Source organism: Antechinus flavipes, chromosome 3, assembly GCF_016432865.1.
Source record: "Antechinus flavipes isolate AdamAnt ecotype Samford, QLD, Australia chromosome 3, AdamAnt_v2, whole genome shotgun sequence".
NCBI lineage: Eukaryota > Metazoa > Chordata > Mammalia > Dasyuromorphia > Dasyuridae > Antechinus > Antechinus flavipes.
The window spans coordinates 546,619,100-546,642,063 of NC_067400.1; the positions used below are offsets into that span (position 1 = coordinate 546,619,100).

Here is a 22,964-nt window from a genome sequence, read left to right on the forward strand (position 1 = left end):
CTGCCATTGCCATTGCCACTGCGGTCGCCGGAGCAGCAGCAACAGCAGCAAGTCGCCACCGTCGCTACAACTCGGGGGAAGCTTAGGCATTTATTAATAAGCCCACGAAGTTAAGTTCTGGTTTCTCTCTCCTCCGGCCCCTAGCTTCTCTTCTACCCCCCCTCCCCCTTTCCTACCCCCCGTTTTCCCCTCCCCCACCCCCAGCCCAGTATTTAAATCCCGAGAAGTCCCCTCCCCCACTCCCTTCCTCTGGTTTCTCTCTTTTTCGCTCTCTTGTGGCCGGGGGGAGGGGAGGGGGTCACCATGGCCGAAGCGCCTCAGGTAGTGGAGATCGACCCGGACTTCGAGCCACTGCCCCGGCCTCGGTCGTGCACTTGGCCCCTTCCCAGACCGGAGTTTAACCAGTCGACTTCGGCCACCTCCAGTCCGGCCCCCTCCGGAGGCGGCGGCGGCGGTGGCGGCGGCGGGACAGGGAATCCCGGGGATGCCGCGTCCGCCGCCTCGGCCGCTGTCAGCTCGGACTTCATCAGCAATCTGAGCCTCCTGGAGGAGAGCGAGGACTTCGAACAGCCCTCGGGTCCCGTGGCGGCGGCGGCGGCGGCCGTGGCTGCTGCTGCTGCGGCTGCGGCTGCTGCTGCGGCGGCGGCAGGATTGTGTGCGGACTTTCAGTGTCAGGAGACCACCTGCTTGCAGCAGCCCCAGCAGCAACCCCAGCAGCCCCAGCAGCCCGGGCCCCTCCAGCAGCACCCGCCCGTCCCTCCGGCCTCGGCAGGGCCCCTGGCCGGGCAGCCCCGCAAGAGCAGCTCGTCCCGGCGCAACGCCTGGGGCAACCTGTCCTACGCCGACCTGATCACCAAGGCCATCGAGAGCTCCGCCGAGAAGCGGCTCACTCTGTCCCAGATCTATGAGTGGATGGTGAAGAGCGTTCCCTACTTCAAGGATAAGGGGGACAGCAACAGCTCTGCTGGCTGGAAGGTGAGGTCGCCCAAGCCTGCACCCCCTGGAGCGGGAGGGAGGGGGCGTCTGCTCCTTGGGAGGGGGGAAACGAAGGCACCGGGAGGCCACGACGGTGAGAAAAGGCTTCTGTGGTCACTACCACATAGGGGTGTGAGAAGAAGGGGGAAGCTATAGGGATCTAGGCGTGCAGGTTTGTACCTACGAGGGGGCAGCTGTAGAACTAGCTGTCGTTCCCCAATGTCCGGCCCTTATTTGCCGGGAACTCAGTGGTAGTGCATGTAAAAGAAGTCTGAGATTTGCAGGAAGTGTGTGTCTGTGTGTGTACGTGTGTCTCTTTTGGCTGGGGGGGCTGCGTCAAGTGGGTCCTTTGGGGATTAAAGACGGGTGCGTAATGCAGTGATGATATACGCGGAGTGGGCGCTGGGACAGGACCAAGGAAAGAGGAGAAGGCTTGATTCCCATAGCCTCAGATTCGGCACCAGGCCCATTTCCTTGTTATGGGATCTTAAATTCAGAGCTGAAAGGGACCGTAGAGATCCAATTCCCTCGTTTTTATGACGGTGAAACTCAAAAGTTGCGCAGGTAATAAAGAGGGAGAGGCGGGAATTGAACCCATGTCCTGAATACAAATCCAAAGATTCGTTCCCTAAAATTGACAGGGAAGTGCAGGGTCAGAGTCTGGAAACCCCGGGTGGAAGCTCTGCTGGTGGGTAGGCTACAAATTGATGCCGAACCGTGATGCCATTTCCCCTGAAACTTAGAGGGGCAGCAAAATTAGGGGTTGTGTGTGTGTGTGTGTGTGTGTGTGTGTGTGTGTGTGTGTGTGTGTGCGCGCGCGCGTGTCTGCGTGCTGGGCTTCGGAGAGAGTGGGACCAGCAGGTGGAGGAAAAGAAGCCTGAGGAAGCTGATTTGGTGCGGGCCTTCCAGTTTTCTTAGAGGATCCAACACTTGTTTTGTTTTGATTTATCTGAACTGACCCCGGGTTCAGGGGGCTGGGCACTAGCTAAAAGAGCCCGGGATAACTCATCCGACACGTGCAAAGGGGCGGCCACAGCTGGCGGGGTTTACGGGCGCTGGGCTGCTTTAGCTGAGTTAAAGTTCAAGTGTGACACTTTGAGGGGGTGGGGTGAGAGGGAGGGGACCTCAGGGGTGGTTGCCTGGAGAGGGACCGAGCTAAGAAAGCCAGCATATTTAAAGGGCCAGTGCCTTTTCCCTGAGATCTAACATATCCTGTGGGTTAAATGCAGTTTTCGGGCCTGTGAGTTTGCCTTGGTGGGAAAAGATAGAAGATCTGTGTGGATGAGAAGGGCTTCCGGACTTGCACTGGCCGCATGCATAAATCTTTTAATTAAGAAGTGAGATTTTAAATTAGTTCATCTTGGGTTATACAACATCGAAGTGTGGTGTCAGGGACCTTTCTGTTATATACAATTTGGAGATCAGGTAGAGAGATAAATTAATTAACATGAAAAAATGGTCTGAAGTTTTTTCTCCAAAGAAGAATGGGTTTAACTATATCTTAAGCTATACTGTTATGGAGACTCAAGAAGAGATTAATTTACCTACTACATCTAGCTTCTGAAATAAAAGGTTGGCAGCTTTTGAAGAAGCAAAGGGTTGAATCTCAGAAATCTGCAGGGACCGTCTCTGTGGTGGTCCTTCCGGTCCTGTTTTCACAACTGAGTTCTAATGGCATCATACAGATTGAAAACATTTTAATTGTTCACTAGTTTGATCATAATTCTCTTTTGAGTCTACTCCCCCTTCCCCAGTTTGAAGTTTACGGCATAACTAAATCTAAGACTTGTCGAGCAATTGTTACAGCAAAGTTGTTTTATATAAAAGGGCATACCCGTAGTTAATTAATGTGTGACCAAAAGGTCGAACTACTTAATATTATTTTGAAGCTCTTCCTCAAGTAACTAGTTTTGTTTCCTTAACAATTTTCATTGTGTTGGATTTCAAAGTAATCACACCCCTTAAAAACTACTTGAAAGTGTATTCTGCATCGTTTTACTACCTCATATGTAACTATTCCTTTCATAAGAAAGTTATGAAAGACTAATGTTCTTTTAAATTAAAATAATCTGGATTACCCTCCAAAAGCATATACATTTTTTGTGTGCTCACATAAAAATCTTACTTGAATATCAGACGCTCTTGTCATTTATAACATTTATAGTTATTAAAAAAAAAAAACCCAAGGCCTATTATGCTGACATTCAAAGCACCGTGTGTACTTAAATCCACTCTTTTTAGACCTTGAGAATAGAAACAACCTATTTAAAACTATTATAGTACCATTCTATAGTAGAGTAGGACTTTATTTTGGATTTAAATATATTTAGTCTCACAGAACTTTTATTAAAACAGTTTCTGGGGATAAAGTATGTATTTTTATCTTTTACTAGAGCTAGAAAATGTATATGTGCTTTCATTAAGGAAATCATCTATGAAATACATGCTCTAAGAAACTAGTTCTTTTAGTTGGTTCAAGGTAGGCCATCATTTTCAAATGACTAAACCTTTCAGGTGTCACCAAAGTCAGTTGGTAGAAGTGAGATTACATCTAGTGCATTTTCAGTTTGAGTAAAAGGGTATTTTAGCAGCAAAGAAACAACTTTTCTCCCCCTCTTTCATAAATGTGTTACTTGTTAAAACCAAGCTTCCCTCAGATCTGAAAGACTCTCCTGTTCTCAAGGTCTATAAAGTGAAGTAATTTTGTTCCCCTTAGATTATAGACTTGTTCCAAAAAGACAAGCAACCTCAAACTTATTAAGTGATTGGATGCTTTAGGATTGCTGATAATATGTTGGAAATAAATATTTGACATAATATAATACTCAGCCCTGGCATTAACATGTCTCAATGTGATTTATTGATTTTTATGCACAAGGTTTCCCCTGAGCCCAAGTTAAATTCCATATAATCATTTTCATTAGTTGGAAAGTTGTTAAGCATTAATAATAATAATAATAATAATGTGAATAGTGATACTTTGACCTTTCTTATTTCTTACCAAAATAATGCTGCTTACATTTGTATCATCTCAAATACTTGTCATCTTTGTGAGATTATAGGCTTTTCATGTGTGTTGATAGAGTCTGTTTTATAACTTATTTTGCCCTATCATAGGATTTGTACCACAGTTAAAATTAATGCCTTTAGGAAGAAAGAGTTGTATTTGTTTTGTGGTGGGTAGGCTTTATGATATTTGGACTGAAAGCTTTGGTGTGTTGATTAAAAAAGCATTATCAATTTTTAAATTTACCTTTGAAAATTTTCATAAATTTTGCTACTGAAATTTTTAATATTAGGCTGTTAGTGGCTCTCAGAAGGATGGATTAACTTGCTGCAGAATATATGCCCTGTCCCAAAAGTCTCAGGGTAGATAAAAACTTAAGTAGCTTAAGTCTTCACTAAGACTTTTGAGATACCCTGTATTTGATTTGTAGTGTTAATCCTGATGAGAATGACTTAGATGGTTTGAGACACCTTCCCTATTTCTAGTTTGCATAAAGATATAATTATTTTAAGTAAAATAAGGTAGAGGAACAAGTTTTGCAGTATTTTTCAATCTTCAAAAACTTTTGTCTTCCTTTGGGTTGGGAGGCCAGAATAATACATCCTAACATTTGCCTGAGTTTGGAAATTCATTTGATGGATCTCTGGAGTGATAAATGGGGCTGGTTGTTCTGATGACACAGCGGGGATTTGAGTCTACATGAAAGGATTGAAAATAATGTACTTAGGAAAAGAACTTTATTGCATTTGAGCCATTATGTTTTCTGTGGATGTAGTTGTGTTGACTTTTTATCAAGAAATGTAATTTGGTTTCAGTGATGCTTAGAATTTTTAACATGTCCTTTTAAAAAAATAAAATTTTTGAACAATAAAAATTTGACACATAATTTCTTTCAATAGCATTTCATAAAAATTAAGATCTATTGTATAGCTATTAGGAACTTTTATTTCTTGGTGGCTGTACAGGATTAAGCATTGATGACTTTTAACTAGGTCAAGAATAATATTGAAGATTAGTATATAGGAAATTTCAGGGGTTTGGATAGGGGTAGAGAGTGGTGGGAGAAGTTGACTATCCAGTAGTGGGATCCTTAGATCCTATAGTAAGTTGAAAATGGTTTCCTTACTCCATGACTAACTCTTAAACTCTGCCAAATGGTAAATTACCCTAAAGAGCAGCCGGGCATTTGCCCAGTGGTTTGTTAGTCTCCTCTGTACTTTTAGCACTTTCAGGGTGAAATATGCAGCACCAAAGGCCTGTATGTTTCTGGAAATTGCCTAGAAACTTGCATCATCAGGCTATTTTCCTGGCCTACTTTTTGGAGAGGACCCTGTGATTTTACAGTATCAGGGATGGTTTTAATTTGTTTCAATTTAACAAACATTTGTCGGATATATATACTATGCTATGCTTGGTGCTATAATTGAATAAGCTTTTAAGGAGTTTATATTATGATATGGGGGACATATATACAAATAACTCTTAAGACCATATAGTCCATGAAGAGATGTAAATAGTGCACCAAGTTCCTTTGGCTCTGTGGGCGGAAGTAATCCAGAAAGGCTTCTTGGAGGAGGATGGGGACCTTGAGCAGCCGATTTGTCAGGTCAGGATTCTATGGTGATGGCCCAGAGGGGTTTGGAGGGAGGAACGCAGTGGCCTTGTTGAGGTCCGGTTGGGCAGGAACAATGGACGTTCTCTAGGGCAGGTATTATAGTGTTCTGGCTGGCTGTCACGATACTGTTGAGAACTAGGAAACGCCTGCAATGGTGTAGGGCCTGGACTGGATCCCTGAGATGCTGAGAGTGCTTGCAGGGACTTAATTGTGCCACCAGAGGGACCTCCTCTGGGTTTTAGGGCCTGCTCAGAACCAATGCATCATTTCTACAGCAGCTCCCCTTTCTTGGGCTGCTACTAGCCCTAGCCAAGGATGGAGGGAAGATGGAACGCAAGAAAATTCGTCCTTCTTTCTTTTCCTTTTTTCTTTCTTTCTTCTATTCTCAAAGGATCAAAGGCAAATGTGGGGCTGACAGATTCTCTTAGATATACTTAGAGTGGGAAACAACACTAGTCTTACTGGAAATTATACTGCTACTAAGAGTTTGTCAATCTGGATTTAAGTTCTTGTTCCACTATTTACAATCTGTAACTAACCCATAGCAAGTTATTTAACTTTTTATGTCTCAGTTTTCTCATCCATAGGGATCATAGACATTTGCTATTGCAGGTGTGGAAAGGATTTTGAATAAACCTTAAAGCATGATAGAAATGATTTATTATGTTGTCTCTGTATCATCCCTTCAACTTGAATCGCCTGGTTTCTTGAACAGTCAGACAAAATTGTCAGTGGCAGATAACTCCTTGTAGATAAATATTACTTTATATTCATTATCCTTTTCTCCTAAAGAATTCAGAATGTTAGATTTTCTTAGCAGTCCTAGTTTATTCAGTGTAGGAGGCAGAGGTAACAAGGACAATCAAGCTTTGGACTATTCATATATGGGTAAAAAGAAAATATCTAGTATTATTTTACTTTTAGCATTTTCATAATGCATTTTTCCCGAGGAACGCAAAATGTGGGATTTATTTAGTTTATCCAGCATACGAGGCAGCAGTAAGTAACAAGGACTATCAGATTTTAAACTATTCATTTGTGGATAATAGGAAAAGATCTACTGTTGCTTTACTTTATATTCAAAATACTTTTCTCCTCAGGAGCTCAAAATGCTGCATTCTCTTAGTAGCCCTTGTCACATATCCAGTGTGAAGCTTTGGATTTTCATTATCTTACTATGGATTCTTCCTTTGTGGTTAATTATAATACACTACTAATTTTAAATTCTAGGCTAACTTAACACTTGACATGGGAATACTTTCTTCATCATCAGGTAATGGATGTAGTTTTAGGATTAGTTTAAGTCACTTATACTGGACATACCTATCTTCCTTTCCAAGAAGCCATGATTCAGGAGTTGAATTATAAAGCCATCATATTTGGAGCTGGAAGTTACTGTAGAGATCACATCTAATCCAATTTTATTTTTATAAAGGAGGAAATTTAAAACCAAGGCTGTTAAATAATTTGTTCAATATCACAAAATGATTCCAACTTTGCTCTCCGCCTTCCAAATCTTGTGCTCTTTCCATTGTAACAGACATATTTAGAAGATTAGAAATGTCAAATCAAGTCTCTTAAAACCTGGAGTCAAGTTTACCAAGTCACTGCACGCGCATTAGGGATTTTGGAAAGCTATTTCCCAGACATTTAGGTTCTTGCCTTTTTATACTCCATTTTTTTTTTTTAATAGGAACAATGTTAAGTTTCCAGGTTGGAACACAAACACTTAGCTCATAATGAACCTGAAAAATAGTATTTTGGGCCTTAAGCATGACATATAACAGTGTATTTGTGGGAAAGTGTTCATAATGTGAACTTGGGAAACCAGGAACACGTCAGATGTCCAATGTTCATTGAATTGAATCAGATTCCCCTTGTGGTGAGTCTCCCTTCCATTGTTTGGGGGGTGTTTTCTGGGGCTTGCAGCATCTGCTAGGGAAAGGGATGAAGGCTATCTTGGGTCTGAGCCATGGAGGGTGGCTCTGGAGTTAAGGGGTCTTAGATGAGATAAGGCCAGAGTTTTGGTCAGGAGATTTGGAGGAGGTTTTGAGTAGTGAGAGACAGGGGAAAAGTTTCAGAGTTTGGGGAGTGAGGAGTATGAAGGATCTTCCTGCCAGGTAAACCTGTGGAGATATGTCCTGGTCTTGAACTGGTCAGTTCTTAGCATCAGAGATTTCTGTTGATGTTGCTTTTAAAGAGGGTTTGTTTCCTGGATCACTGCAGTTAAAAAAAAAAAAATGCAGTGTTATGCACCTTGTCCAAATTCTAATGTCCTTGAAGGAAACTGCTTTTCAGTTTTTTTTTTTTTTTTTTTTTAAGATTTTTTGCTGGTTTGTAGTTACAGTGAAGATAAGAAGCATCTCTTATGAAAAATCTCATTTATGTCTCATTTCTCAGATTTCCCTCTTCTCTTCTTCCTCTATTCCCTTTAGACATTATATACACTGAGGTTCTTAGCCTGGGATCCAAGGATATGTAAACCTCTGAATTCAGATGAGGAAAAAATATATCTCTATAATCTTGATTTTCATTATTTTGAGAAAGAGTCCATAGGCTTTATTAGACTGCCGGGAAAGGATAAGAAGCTGTGCTATAGAGAAAGACAAGGTTAAATTCATCTGTATTTCAGATAATAACCCAGATGCAGGCCAGCCTGAGGCATAACCTAAGTAGGAACTCCAGTGGAGAGTAAGACAACTTACAGCTTAAGGGGAGTGTGTGTGTGTGTGTGTGTGTGTGTGTATGTGATGATTTAAAATTAGTAGTATATAATTAGTCCACAAATTAGTCCCTAGTATTGATTTTACTTGATCCCGGCCTTCTACATCCTCTAATAATTGTGAAGGCTTTTTAGAGAAGTCACGATTTCCAATTTCTTTGAAGAAAGATACTCTGGATATATGTGTGATTGTGGGGTGAGACAGGATTTGGGGTCTGCTAAGGAACTGATGCTGAAGCTAAAGAATCAGACTGAAGGGAGTGCACTTAGGGAATAACCTTTATCTCTTTTCTCTTGACTTTTCCAACCACTAAAGACCTCACCCTGGCCCTGGACAAGGTAAGAAAGAGGACTTCGGTGGAAGTTACAGTTGAGAAACTGAGGAGCACTGGGGTATGCAGAGACTAGAGGGGTAGGGAGGCCGATCCCAAGGATATTCTGTTCTTGAGTGGCCACCAATAAGCCACTGATTGAAGAAAAACTGGCTGGCCACTTATGAGGAAGTTGGATATCCATAAGTTAGAGCCTGCCTATAATTAGGAATTGAAATACGAAACCCAAATTTCCCATGCCAGTGTTTCTTCATCACATTCATTTACTAAATTTTCACTTAATTTTTTTTTAAACTAGGAAATGTTCAATAGGTATCCTCTGTTTTAAGCATTTTCATTACTTAGAAAAATTAAGAAGGTGCTGAGAGTCAGAACTTGTGATGGTGATAGGAAGTGTAATGTGTAATCCTCTGGTTCTGACTTGGAGCCATCCTACTGAAATTACACCCTAGAAGGCCTTCGTCATAAACTCCTGTGATCTCTTGACTCTTCTGCAGGATTTGTTACTGCTAACCACCTTTTTCTTCTTAAAGCATCCACTGTCCAGGTTTCTTTAATGTTCTTCTGTGCTTCTTTTCTTCCTTTAATCAGTTAACAAGGCTCATTCTCCTGACTCTTTTTGCTTGGTTCTTCCCCTCCATCAAAATTTTCCTCCTTCAGAAAATTCATTCATTCCAATGACTTTGATTATCTCCTCTATACAGATGAATCCCAAATCTCAGATTTGCTTTAGTTTTACATTTGTTTGTTATGTTTAAATAGCTGCATAATGTAGTAGTGTAGTAGTAGCCTTGAAGCCAGAAAGAGCTGAGTTTAGTTCCCATCTCTTAACATATACTAACTGGCTTTGTCACCCTGGTGGTCAGTTGACTTCTTAGGACATTAGGAAACTCTCGAAGACTTAAGTTTTAGAGAAGGTTCAGACATGCATTGGTGGAGGGAATTTCTTCAGCTAAGGATTACGGGCATTGATGAAATCATGATTCTAGGCTCTATCCCTGTTCTGCTTTTACCTTGGAAGTCACTTCCTTTCAAAACTGGCTCCAATTCTCAACTGCACCGTTTTTGTCAATGTTCGCCATCATCTTCCAGTCACCTCAGAGACATGGCCATGTGATAAATGTTTGTTCTATTCTTTGAACTTGTTTCTTCTTTTCCCCTCGCTAAATTCAAGAGATCTGCCCCTGTTGTTTCATGAAGGTTCTCTCACCCATTTCCCACTCCTGTCACCTTAGTTTCATTTCCCCCATTTAAACTTTATCTCTTCTTTCCCCTGCCCCTTGTCTCTCTACTTCCATTCAGGAATTTCTTCTTCCTCCATTCCTGGTTGCCTAACTCAGGACACACTTTTTAAAGCTTTCCCTCCCCACTCCCCAAAGCTCCCCAAAGCTCTCTCCCCTATTTGAAGTCCTTGGGGCCTATCGTTTTGTAGTCTATTTTAACTTGTGTGCACACGTCTTGTCTCAACTAGATTGTAAGTATTTCAAAGGCAGGAGTAGTGCAGAGCATCGTGGAAGAAAAATCAGGGCAGGAGTCAGGAGACCTGGCTCTGTTCTGCCACTTACCAGGTGTGGGATGGAAAGAGCCCTGGGTCTGGAGTCCAGAACGCCTGAATTCAAATTTGAGTGCAGACACTAGTTGTGTGACCCTGGGCAAGTCACTTAATCCTGTCTCCCTCAGTTCCTCATCTGTAAAATGTGCTGGAGAAAGCAATGGCAATACCTTTGCCAAGAAAACCTCAAAGAGAGGTCAAGAAGAGTCCAGTAGGACTGAAAAACAACATTGTGTAATCATGGGTCTTTCACCTCACTTTTCTGAACCTCAATTTCCTCACTGGGAAAATGAGGATAATAATGTTTGCCTTGCCTACCTCATGGGGTTGTTATGAGGAAAAAGCTCTTTGTAAACTCTAAAACCATACATACAAAAACATTTATTATTGTTAGGCTGTATGTCATGCCGACAGTGTGCCTGGACAGTGTCTTTATAAGGGAGAAATTAAAGTGAACAGTGACTTTAAAATCACCTGGCTTAAATTTGGTTAGTAGAATTTGTTTGACTAATAAAAGTGCCTTACATGTATTCATCAACAAGAATAAGCACCTATTGTCTATAGAGCACCTTGCTAGGTTCTGGAGGAAGTTGAAAAGTTTAAATAAGACCAGGTCCTTTTTCTCAAGAAGGTAAAAGCAGGAGAATAAGATGTGCCAGCACAAATAGCTAGCTATACATCTTAGGCAGCAATTTGTTATTTAACAATAATATGGAAGACTGCATTGTTTTCTTTCTTTGTAAGACGGTGTTCAGCCTTAATAAAATCCTTTATCTGAAAATTGTTTAAGTAGTAGCCTTAATAATTTCATCAGAAATTTAATGTTTTTCTTCAGTACCAAAATGTATTAAATTTTGTATTCTTTAATTATTCCACTTCATAAACAAAAATACTTCTGTGAAAATACATATTTTTATAATATATCAGTGAAAAAATAGGATTTGATATATACGTTTTCCTTAGTTTTTCAGGAAACTTCTATTAAATTAAGAGGTGTTTATAAAGTCATTCAAAAGTTGAGTATTTCACACAAATATATGCTAATTTGCTGTATAGTTTACATTACCTGAAGACTTATAATCATAGAATTGATTTTTACTTTGTTAGTTCCAGAATATTGAAGTTTGTACTTAATTCCAGACCCGTATTTCTCCCTTTTATAAAGGAAACTTATAAATGCACTTTTCTTTGAAAAGAAAATAAATCCAGAATTTGAATATTAAGAAATGTTGAATTTTTCATGAATTTTATGCCAGATGTAAGTCAAATACATTATTACAAAATTAAATGTCACTGTAAACTTAACTTTTTTTATATGTTTCTGTAGAGACTAATATGATCATTACTAAATGTTAGATTTTGTGGTCATTTAGTCTCTTTAGGGAAGGAATTCCTATTTTGGCATCTATAAACTATTAAAAATGTTGATAACTTTTTTCAATATAATTTGTTATCTTTCCAATCCTATATATTTATTGTTTAAAAAAATTTTTTTTTATTCTTAAAAGGGGTCTGTAGGCTTCAGCAAACAGCTGAGGACCACATTGCAATAAAGTTAAGAATTCTTGCTTTTATAATTTATACTTATTAGCATAGGAATAAAAAGCAAGTTTCAGCCAACCAAAAGAAACTAAATTTGCAAGATCTGAACCCAAGTTTGATACCAAATAAAAGTGATTATTTGGGGAATAATCGGAATAATCATGATTAACTCATCATATACTATAAGACTACATATAAAGAAAATTCTAGGGTGTGGTTTTTCAGAAGCCACAAACACAGATTCTTAAATAGCCTGGAGCCATTTAGAAGTAACATGCAGTGAAGTGTGTATAATAATTGTTAAGTAAAGCTTTGCTACTGGTATGTTCAATACCTGTAGTAACAGACCATTATTTCATAAAAATAACCTCTGCTGAAAAAAAAATTAAAAATAGGTCGAATAGCTCACTACTTGAGGTTTTAACAAACATGTAATTAACTTCTACATGAAGAAAATAGCGTTTGAACCAAAATATCACACCTGCATGACTGTGGTTGGTACCAGCTCAGACTAGTCACGCTAACCTGTACAGTATGTTCAATCTGAAAGCAACCAATCTTCAATTTTCCCCATTTTTCATGGTTTGTGGATTGCAATTGTAGCTCTCTGTGTCTCCTCTCCCCTATCCATTCCTATTCCCTCTTGGGCAAATTGCCATCTTGGTAAGGAATGTCTTATGGAATAGGTGCTATTTAAATGTTCAGTGAAGTCTAAGATTACACTTTGATAACATCAGCTTGTCAGGTGTTCCTACACCATCCTTCGAGAAAGAAATCAAGAAATCAGAATGTGGGAGTATTCTTTTTTCAGTTTCTCTCATTAACCTTTTAGTTCTGATTTTGAAGTCAGTCAGGAAGTTGTGCCATCTTCCTGAGGAAGGCCCTGTGTGAACATTGGTGGGTGCACCCTCCCTCTGGCAATGAAGGGTGCCTCGGGTTCCTTAATTTTTCAGGGACTACTGTACTTCATTTTGACCTCTTCAGAAGAGCTGTCCTGTCCTTCTCTGCCTCCCAGGATATCTGGGTTTTTGTGGCTCCCTAGCCTGCACAGGAAGTGGTGATTATCTCTGGCCAGCCCTGTTCTTCTGACACACCTCCTCTGTGCATGGAAATTCCAAGGTTGCCTCCTTCACCTCCACTTATCTCTGTGCATCTTGAAGGCTTGATTGAGTTTTTAAGTTTTGAAAAGAAATCTTACTGTTTCTGACTTGATATTTTGCTAGATGATGTTTAATTACAGTGGTACTTGGTTGTTGCTTCTGTTGCAGGTCTGATCGTAATGATATACACAAGACCTTAACAGCTGCAAAGATGCTATTCTGGTTAATCAGATTAGAGAAAATCTATGATGGGGGAAGAGGATGTGGAAGAGAATAGAATGAAAAATCTTTATTTTTTTTGCATAATTTGGTTGTAAATAATTTCTTGCATAACCAAAGGTTTCTTTGTTGTTGACAAATCTGTTAAAAAGGTTATGATTTTGTGATGTTTTAACTGAATTCAATGTGTGTATATGATGAACATCAAGGTTAAACTGCTTATCTGCTTTCTCTAAAAAATTATAATTTGTTAGACTTGAAGCACATTGTTTCAATATTGTCTTTGGTCGAAGAGGAGACCGTAATGTTGGTTTATCCCATTTGTCCACTTAGAAGGAAAATAACATTCTCTCCGTCAATCAAGATTCCAGGGTGAGGGTAAAGATGGTCCGACACAGTTGTACAGAACAGGGAGGGGGCCTTTCCATCTCCTGGCTTTGAAGGCCGGGTTCTTCTTTCCTGGTATCTTTATGAGGTTCCCCTCTGAGTGAAGCTTTTTTTTTTTCTTTTTGCTTTTTCTAACGTCCATGCCAGCTTTTTTCCTTTATAAGAGGTCACAAGCTCTCAAGCTGTAACTGTCCTAGGGAACTGTATCCTTCTACTTGTGTTTGAAGTGCTTTCTCTGCTGCAGGGCACTATCTTTTTGAAAGATTCTATTTCTAGCCTCTGAGATGTCTAGTGGATCTTCCCTTGTCCGTTTTCCTGGTCATGTCACCTTGGTCTGCTTATTCATTTAAGATCAGGAAAGGAAGCAGGTGACTTGGGCCCAAGGATACGTGGTGACCAGTGAGAAGGAAGGCAGCTGCCCTTTATCCACCCTGAAGTTCACCGGAGTTCTCCCTTATTCCCCAGAAAGGAAAAGAAGCAAAAAAGAATATTAAAAGGGCAGGTCATATTTGTATAATGACCTCTCAGCTCCAGCTTGGCAAGTTATTAGCCATTAGACCTTCTAGTTCCTCAGCCAATCTGTGAGCTTTGTCATTACACAGTATTGACTCTTCAATCCCCTGCAGCCAGAAGTAGCCTTTCCAAGCTTCTTCATATGGAATTGGAGTGATTAGGGAATATCAGTGTATGTGCTATATAATCCATTGGGAAGGGTAGATTAGAGCATGCCCCAAGGATTTGGACCCTCCTTAGCTGCTTCTTTATTTACTTTATTTGCATTTTTAAAATCTGGAAAATAGGATGCAAATCCTTTCTGTTTGGAGATTATGGCAACGCCCTCTTTCAGAAATAAGTTTTACTTTGGAGAAGTGAAGCAGAAAATGTAGTGTAAACACCCCTAGATTTGGAATCAGAGAACCTGGGTTCAGATTTTAATTCTGCAGTTCATTATCTATGTAACCTTGATGAAGGTATTTCTCAGAGCCTTAGTTTACCTATCTGTAAAATGTGTGTGAATTGTTAGAATCTTCTTAAAGGACCTATAAGTTTTCTTTTCAGTCCCATACCTATGATCTTGTGAAAAGGGAAGGAATATAGTTGTTGAAAAGATAGATAATTTAGTGGCTTGCTAGGTAATAGAATACCTACCTGACATTCTAGAGAGATGCTGTACCTGACATTCTGCCTCCCTAAAAGGAAGTTCATTTGGATTACCTTTCACTCCCTTTGAGGAAGAAGTAAAGCAGCACTGTATTGCCTGACTCTAAAACTTTCTTCTATCTTCCTTATTCCCCCTAAATAGAATTATCAACTAAATGTTTGGGAATAATTTATGTGCTTTTGGGCATGATTTTGATAATTTGAATGCTTAGAAGCTGGGTTGAATGAAATAATTTGCATATGGTTTAACTAGAGGCTTATACTTCTGTCAGTGGAAAGGTAGTTGCATATTCTGAGTATGGTTTGCATTGTTTTAAAACAATTTAGCAATCATTGGATAGAAAATGCAATTTTCTATTTTGTGTTCTGTACAATTGTTTATCATATTAAATTTGTTGTCCGTATCACAAAATATAAAAATTAAACACACATTTAACAGCTTTTTGGCAGCCATCATTTTGTACCAATGATGATGTAGCTTAATGGTGTTCGTAGTTTCTTTTAATTTGGCAAAAGCCAGCAATTTAATATGATCCCACCAATATCAGTAAGTGATGTGACTGTAAAAAATAGAGAAATCATATAAGATTAGAAGAATAATGTTAAAATATCTTACATTCAGTTTATACATAAATGTTGGCTTTACTGTACAAAGATACTGTTATTTATTGATCCTGAGTTGAACTAAGGATTTAGAGTTAGGAAGAGCTGACTTCAGATTCTGCCTCAAGTACTGAAATGCTGTGTGACCCTGCATAAGCCACTTCCCCTCTTCCAGGCTCAGTTTCCTTATCTGTAACAAGGAGATAAAGATAATAATAGCACCTAATTCCTAGGTTGTTGTGATATTCAAATCAGTTAACATGTAAAAAGCCTTTGTAAATCTTAAAGTGATATATGTGCTTGTTATTATTATTATTACCATCACCATATCATTAATCATCATCATCATTATTCTGGGACTTCTATGTACCTTTGGCTTGTATTTGTGGTTTGACTATAAAAGTTTATGTGAAGATTGTGTTTGGTGAAGTATTTTTCATTTCGTCATTATATCAAATTAAAATGGATATCTTTTGTTTTTATATTATCTTTATTTCTGTATACATCTATTCTCTCCACTTCCCCCCTCCTTCAACAAAAGGGAAATCATTCTAACAAAGAATAAAAAAGAAAGGGGGAAATGTAAAAACCAACACATCAACTAAGTACTACATATGATCTAGAAAATATTCCATACAGTCTCCCCTTTCTGTTAGGGAGGCAGAGAGGCAGCTTTCAGGTTCAGTTGTGTTTCCATATTGTTGTATATATTGTTTCAGGCATAATAGAGTGAACAGAAAGAACACTTTCTTCTGAATCAAGGACCTGGTATTTATGCCAGTGTGGTCTTGGGTCTCAGTTGCCTTATCTGCTCATATCTGATCATAGAGCTCTGATCTCAGTAATGTTCTCATTTTTCTCTGAATTCTTTAGATTGTTTGTTTCTATTGTGAAGTATTATTTCATTACATTTATGTAAAACTGTTTAGTGGAAAGAGTGTTTGGTAAAGAATCAGAATGTTGGGTTCAAATTCTGGCTTTCCATTTCATAGGTATGTGATTATGGATAGGTTATTGGATTTCAGTGTATCTCATTTTCGTCCTCTGTACAAGGTTGACTAGGACTATATACCTTTTGATTTAATTGAGATTTATTAAGCAACTACTTCGTGCCAGACTCATTTAAGAACTGGGAATAATAAGAAAGGCAAAAGACAGTTTCTGCTTTCAAGGAGCTTAGTTTAATGGGGGAAATAGCTCTCTAGCTCTAAGTCCATATTCCTCTTATTCTTTGTTGTATTTCCCCAATAAAATATGGTCTTGTTGAGGACCAGGATTATTTCATTTTGTCTTTGTATTTCTTGTAATTCTTACAACTTGCTTGGTAAAGTGCTTAGGAAGTGTTTGTTTTTTAAAAATCTCCTTTAGTTATTTATGATATATACAAAATGTAGCAATTTACATATAATTTCTTCAACTCATCCACCTTAGCAATCAACATTTATCAGCTGAAAGGGAACAGTACTGCATTTTTTTTTTAGATATTGTTTCCAAATCTTTATGATTTTTTATTTGTATTTCTTGAAGAGCCCAGTTAGGCCCTGTGATGTTAGCTCTTAGCTCTATGAAAAAGCTTTTTTTTTTTTTTTTTTTTAATTACAGCTGAATTTAGATGAAAAAGAATTACAAAAAGCATGACAGCCACCATCTGCAGCAAGTGTATTTTGACACCAGATTGGTGCTAATATCATCAAAGCTCATTCATTCATTTATTCAACAAACATTAAATATCTACTATGCACAAAACCCTGTGCTTGATGAGGGGAAAGGAAAGAACAGATACAAAGGTATTAACTAAGAGAATCTCTGATCTTATGGAGTCAAATTTAATAAGCAGTTGATCTTATCAAATGAGGTGATGTATATAAAGCTTTTTAAACCTTAAAACTCTCTATAGAAATCAGCTATAATTATAATTACAATGATAAGATCTCTAATTTTGGATGTTTGGTTTCATGTAGCCTATTTTTGTCATATTCAAGATGGTGCCATGATCCTCCAGTGACTTGATCTTCCTCTTTACTTTTCCAGTGAGAGCTCTAATTTTTGCTCTCAAACCAAAAGTAAATATTCTAGAAGATCTTCTGTTCAGGCTGGTTGAGTTTTAAACTGCTTAATAATAAGTGGTTTGAATATTAAAGGTTGTATCATTGCATTCCTTAAGGTAACTTTGCTCCCTTGGCATGGGATTGAAAATAGGGTAATTTGTAATTAATGGGAGGGAATATAATGTAGAAACAAAGTTGTAGTGGTTATTCTCAATCTTTTTACTGTCCCTCCCCCCCCATTGTTTTTCTTAAACAACACTTTGATTGATGCAAATTTGGAATCATTAATTACAATTATTGGAGTAAATATGGGTAAATTTGAGTACTTCATGCTTTCTCTTTCTAAGATACCTTTTATTAAATACTGACAATGATTGGGTGGCCACTTTTTACCAATAAGAGTAGTTTTGGTCCTGGGAAAAAATGCACACTGAATGTATTCATACAAACAACAAATCCTTAATTTCCTTTTTAGTCAAAATATGCACACAATTAAAAGACAAGCATTTGAAAGTCATGATTCCCAGATTAACTGTAACTGCTGCATGTATTTGTGTAAAACATGAGAAAAGGATAAAACTCTGTTTAGTCATGTAAATGCATGAGTGCAGATTCTCTTGGTTTTGATTGGCTAATTCTGCCATCTTAAGTTAATGCTGTATTTTAAGTTTTTCATTCGTATTTCCATTTGTGTTTCAAACTACAAAAAAAAAAAAAAAAGAGGGGATGGTAAAAAATATAAAAAATGAAATAACTTTCTGGTCCTTTGGGAATACATTTATTATTTTCATAAAACTAAATCCATTGTGATACTTAACTGCTCAGAAAGCATCTTGAAATTTTTTGGAACTGAGAAATGTTTTTTCTTTACTCTCCCTTGCATTCGAGTTTCTAATTACTGGCTGGTTTCAGAATGCTACCTTTCTGACTACAGTTGCTGAAAAAGGTGCATTGATTTTTATCATGTAAACTTTTCAAGTGCATATATACGTATATATTCTTCCATTATTTTAAACATAAAATTCCAGCAATGACAATGAGTTTCAGCAGTCCTTGATAAATTATTCTTTCTAACAACAATTTACCAGATGCTCCCATACTCTAGTCTCTAAGCAGATAATGGGTGGAGTTGCCCATCACTGACGGTTTAAACTCTACAGACTGATAAGACTTCTAGTGAGTTGTTAGACCACATTTATTGTGCAAATGAGCTTACATCCTGAAAGAACTGCAGAAATGTTGAGACTTAGCATCATTGAATTTTAATAGCCTTTCTCTCTGATAATGAAGTGAAGTCCTTAGATTTATGAGTACCTATCCTGTCTATAAATATGTTAATAGTATTTCTGTCCCCAAAAGAGAGTTTGCCCTGCCAAACATGGGGCTTGCCCTTTGCTATCCAGCAGGCCCCACCAGGGAATTTGACATCCTTCAATTTGGAATTCCCTTGTTTTGCTTCCTGTGATAGCATGGAATGGGAATTTTGGCTCATTCATCCAGTGTTGAGGGAAGACAGGAAAAAGTCATATTGGAATGTGAGATTAGGAATATACAAAGGAGTTTTTAGTTCTTTGATTGCTGTTAGATATGGTCAAATAGGCTTGCATCTAAAAAGACTTGATTCTCAAAAACTGTTTAGTGAGTTTAAAAAAAAGTGTTAAGAGAATATTGTAATGGATTGCTTGGATTCATAGTCTTCCATCTGTATTTATTATATCTATATTTATACTAGTTTATTCTTTGGAGGCTTTTGAATTCTTTTCTTTTGTTTTTAATGGAAAAGGCTGGGGTAACTCAACATTTCTTTTCCTATCTAATCTTTTGGGATGACTTCTAGCCCTGAAAGGTATGTAAAAGAATTATTCCTTCACACCTTTGCTCCCACATCTCATCCCTTCTCTTATATCCTGCCACACCCCACCCCACACCTCCCCAAAAAGAGGAAAAGAAATAAACAAAAGGAGCTGCTGAATTGGTGTGGATATCTATAGCACTACCAACATTTGGCTTCTGTTCATGATTGTTGTATTTAGCACCACCATCAATAATTCTCACTTTTTGATTTGTTACAGAATTTGTTTGAAAAACCCAGAATTTGAAAAATTGGGAAGTTTGCTTCAGCTGTTGCTTAAAAAAAGTTCTTATTTTAAATATTTTAGAAAGAAAATGGATTTAAAATAAAGGAAATCATCCTATTTTGTGGGCTTTTTATTGATTAATTTCTCATTTGCTTATAAAGTTTTACCCTTAGGACAAATCAGTTGAATATATAGAGAGTACAGGAAGTTTCTTCTAGTCTCCATTAGTGGTAGTCAGTGAAGAATGCCACTGCAGTCTTAGAAATTGGCTAAGGTTACAGTTTTTATTTAAACAAGTGACTCCTACTAAAGAGATACTTTTCCCCCCCTCTATTCAAATTACATACTCTAGTTTCCTTCTGTATTAACTTTTTTTAACTTATAATATAATAGGGGGAGATTTAGGATGAAAATTTACTTTTTACATCCCTATTTATGTTTGCCTATTATAAGCATGCTACCCCCTACTTCTCTATTCCTTATTGATTATATTAGCTGTAACTATTTTTATGTCTTTTTTTAAAAATTGTTTTTGTGTTCAATGTTGACTTTAGAAATTAGACCAAAGTGGTTTGGTCTAATTATGGATTCAGGAAATAAATATATGGATTCAGGAAATGGAATTCAAATCCTAACCCAGACATGAGTTAGCTTCGTGATTGAGAGAAAGTCCCTTAATTTAGGAGATTGGGAGGTTGGATGTGATGACCTCTAAAGTTTCTTGCTGCTCTAAGTCTGTGATCCTATCAATCTGTTATTTCTCCACATTCTAGAAACCCTAGAGTCATCTCTTGAAATATACAAACTTAAGACAGGTATTTTATAAAATGAACTATTTTTGTGATATGAGGTGTTTTATTTGAAGTCTGGGTTTTGGTTACAGGTCTTTTTAAAATGAATTAAGATTCATTGTAATAGATTGATGAATTTCTACCTTTCCTTTATTGGATTGTAATACTTGTTTATTACTATACGTAATTTGGAGTCCCTGGAGTGAAAAATACATCTTATTTTGCTGTTGTAAGCATATTGAGCCATGTTCAAAGTATTGTGTCAACAAAGTGTATTGCTAGCTTTTCAGGAGAGCTTGGAGAGAGAGAGGGATAGGTAAAAGGGGAATCTTTGTCAATAAAAAACCAGGTTCATAGAGAGGAATTATAAGAGAATACATAAAGGAGACACCAAATTAAACTTAAAACTATACACTACACAATTACATAATTACTTTATTTTGGAATGTTGAACATTTTGGGGAGGGGTATAAATTTTTATTAATATAATTTATCTCCATATCTCCATCACCTTCATTTCAATCAGTCAACATTTATTTACTTTCTACTGTGTTCTCTTCACTGGGCTAGATACTAGGGATACTAAAGAGGAAAAAAAAAAAAAAACATCCTTTGCCCTCTAATGGGAGAGACAATGTACAAATGTATACAAAGTAGGCTTTACACAGGATGAAGTATGTGCTGAATCTTACTCTGACCTAGAGTACCTTTCTATCTTTCTAACAAAGAATATAAAAGAAAGAGGAATCAGTTTAGTAAAGCTAACCACATCAACTCAGTGTACATGCATTATTTCACAGCTGCTCCATAGGCCTTTATTTCTGTAAAGAAGGGAAGGAGGGAGTTTCATGTCAATTCTTTACAAGGTCAAGTTTGACCATTATTACTACACAGTGGTGAGTTTTTTTTCCCACCTTCAATATTACTATTCATTTTTTGTTCATATTCACCAAATTTCTGGACAGCTTAGAGTTGTTTTGATTAATGTTTCTCTAATTATAAGTGATTTGGAGCAATTTTTCTAAGATCATTAATAGTATATAGTTCTTTTCCTTTGATTACTTTTCATTGGGGAATTACTGGTCTTAGATATTTGTGTTAGTACTCTATATATCTATCTTCAAGATTGAACCTTTGTCAGAGATACTTGATGCAAAGATTTTTCCTTTCTGTAAGGAATATACTAATTTTATTCATGAAGAATCTTCCCAATTTCATGTAATCAAATTATCTTTTGTGATTGCCTATTTTTTTGATGTTGTTTGAAAACTGTCCCTTATACAGTTTTGAAATGTACCTGATCTGGTTCTCTTCTCATTCTTTTAATAGTATAACCTTTAATTTGTAGGTTTCATAGTTTATCTTGAATTTATACAATTTATAGACCTTTAAGTGATTTTTGCCAAACTAAGTTCTTGTCAAACAGTGAGATCTTCTCTAAAAAATTTAATACAATTAGTTTAAGACCATTTTTTAATGGTGTTCTGAGATTGTTCATTTGAAGAGACGGTTCATAGCTGCATTGGTAAAGGAAGGTTTCTTCATGAAAGTTCCCAGTAACCTCACAACTCTGGGAGGTAGTATTGGGACATTACTGCGGAGGACACTGAGGCAGGTGGAGATTAGGTGACCTCCTCTGGTCCCACAGCTAGTAACCGTCTCAGCTGGACCTGGACTCACCTTTCTGACTCCGGGCCAGGGCTGGAGGCTGCTGTACTCCCTCTGTGTTTCTGAGACAGGCCTGGGACCTGTAATTCCAAGTAAAGGGAGACTCTTTGGACAGCTCGGAACAGTGCAGACTCAGACTTTCCCTGCATCTCTGGAGAATCAAAGACCCCCCTCCCTCTCCCCCAGCATCAAACAGCTGATTCCAGGCTGGGCTGGCTCGAGGCCTTGTCAGTGTCCCTGAGGCACCCTGCCTCTGCTCCCATATTGCCATGGTGTGTGTGCAGAATACAAAATGCTTTCCACTTAGTCTTCCAAACTATTCCTGTGTGTGGGCAATGTACATTTTAAGATACCCCAGAAATCTGACCACACCTAGGAAGCCAGGATGATTTCTGAAATGCCATTTGGTATATATATAGCACCGTATTTGCATATTCAACAGGGAGGGGTCTTGTGTGACGGCCAGACAGCTTCCCCATGGGTGCCTATTAATTCCTGTCTGTTTCTTTATGAATCTTACTTCTCTGTTCTCTGCCTCTAGCCTCATTATTGCTCTCCCCCTCCCAGCCTTTAAAACACCAGGAAAAAATGTTCATCTTTGCTTCATTTAATAAAAGATTAGGATGTGTTAGTTTGTGAAAGAAGTCTTTTGAAGTCCTATACTTCTCTTTTTCACTGGTTATAGAAGAGAAGTTTATCACTAGTTGTGGGAGGGAAGCTTTTCTCCACTTATTTGTGCCCCAATTTTCTCATCGGTGTATGGGGAATGATAATGATACAACCATGGTAGAACTGTGTTTATAAAACATTCTTGGAGAACCTTTAATGAAAGGTGCTTTGCAGGATACCCATTATTAAATCATTCTGGGAGGGCAGAATGTCGAGGTCTGATATCCTGGTTCTGTGTCACAAGGATGTTCCAAAATTAAAACTGGTGTCATTGAGAAAGGTGAGGTGGAGTGGTGGGTAATGAGTGCTGGGGCAAGAAACTACAGGATACTTGGCAGTGGAAGCCAGGTGAAATGGTGGATGAAGAATTGAGTGGGCCAAAAAGGGAAGTATAAAGGAAGACATTGGGAGGAGTTTGATACTTCACATTCCAGCCCTTCTATCCTAAGGCAGGGGAGACTGAAGGAGGTAGTCTTAGTTAATTGAGTTAGCAAC

General features: G+C 38.1%; 1 protein-coding gene across 1 annotated transcript in view; it reads left to right on the forward strand.

The window, feature by feature from the left end:
• The first annotated feature begins 216 nt into the window (after positions 1-216).
• Positions 217-22,964, forward strand: part of FOXO1 (forkhead box O1) — a 102,497-nt gene continuing 79,749 nt past the window's right edge. Inside the window, exon 1 of the mRNA XM_051987394.1 lies at positions 217-975. Within this exon, the coding sequence (XP_051843354.1) occupies positions 304-975 (672 nt within the window). The 5' untranslated portion in view covers positions 217-303. The remainder of the gene's footprint in view (positions 976-22,964) is intronic.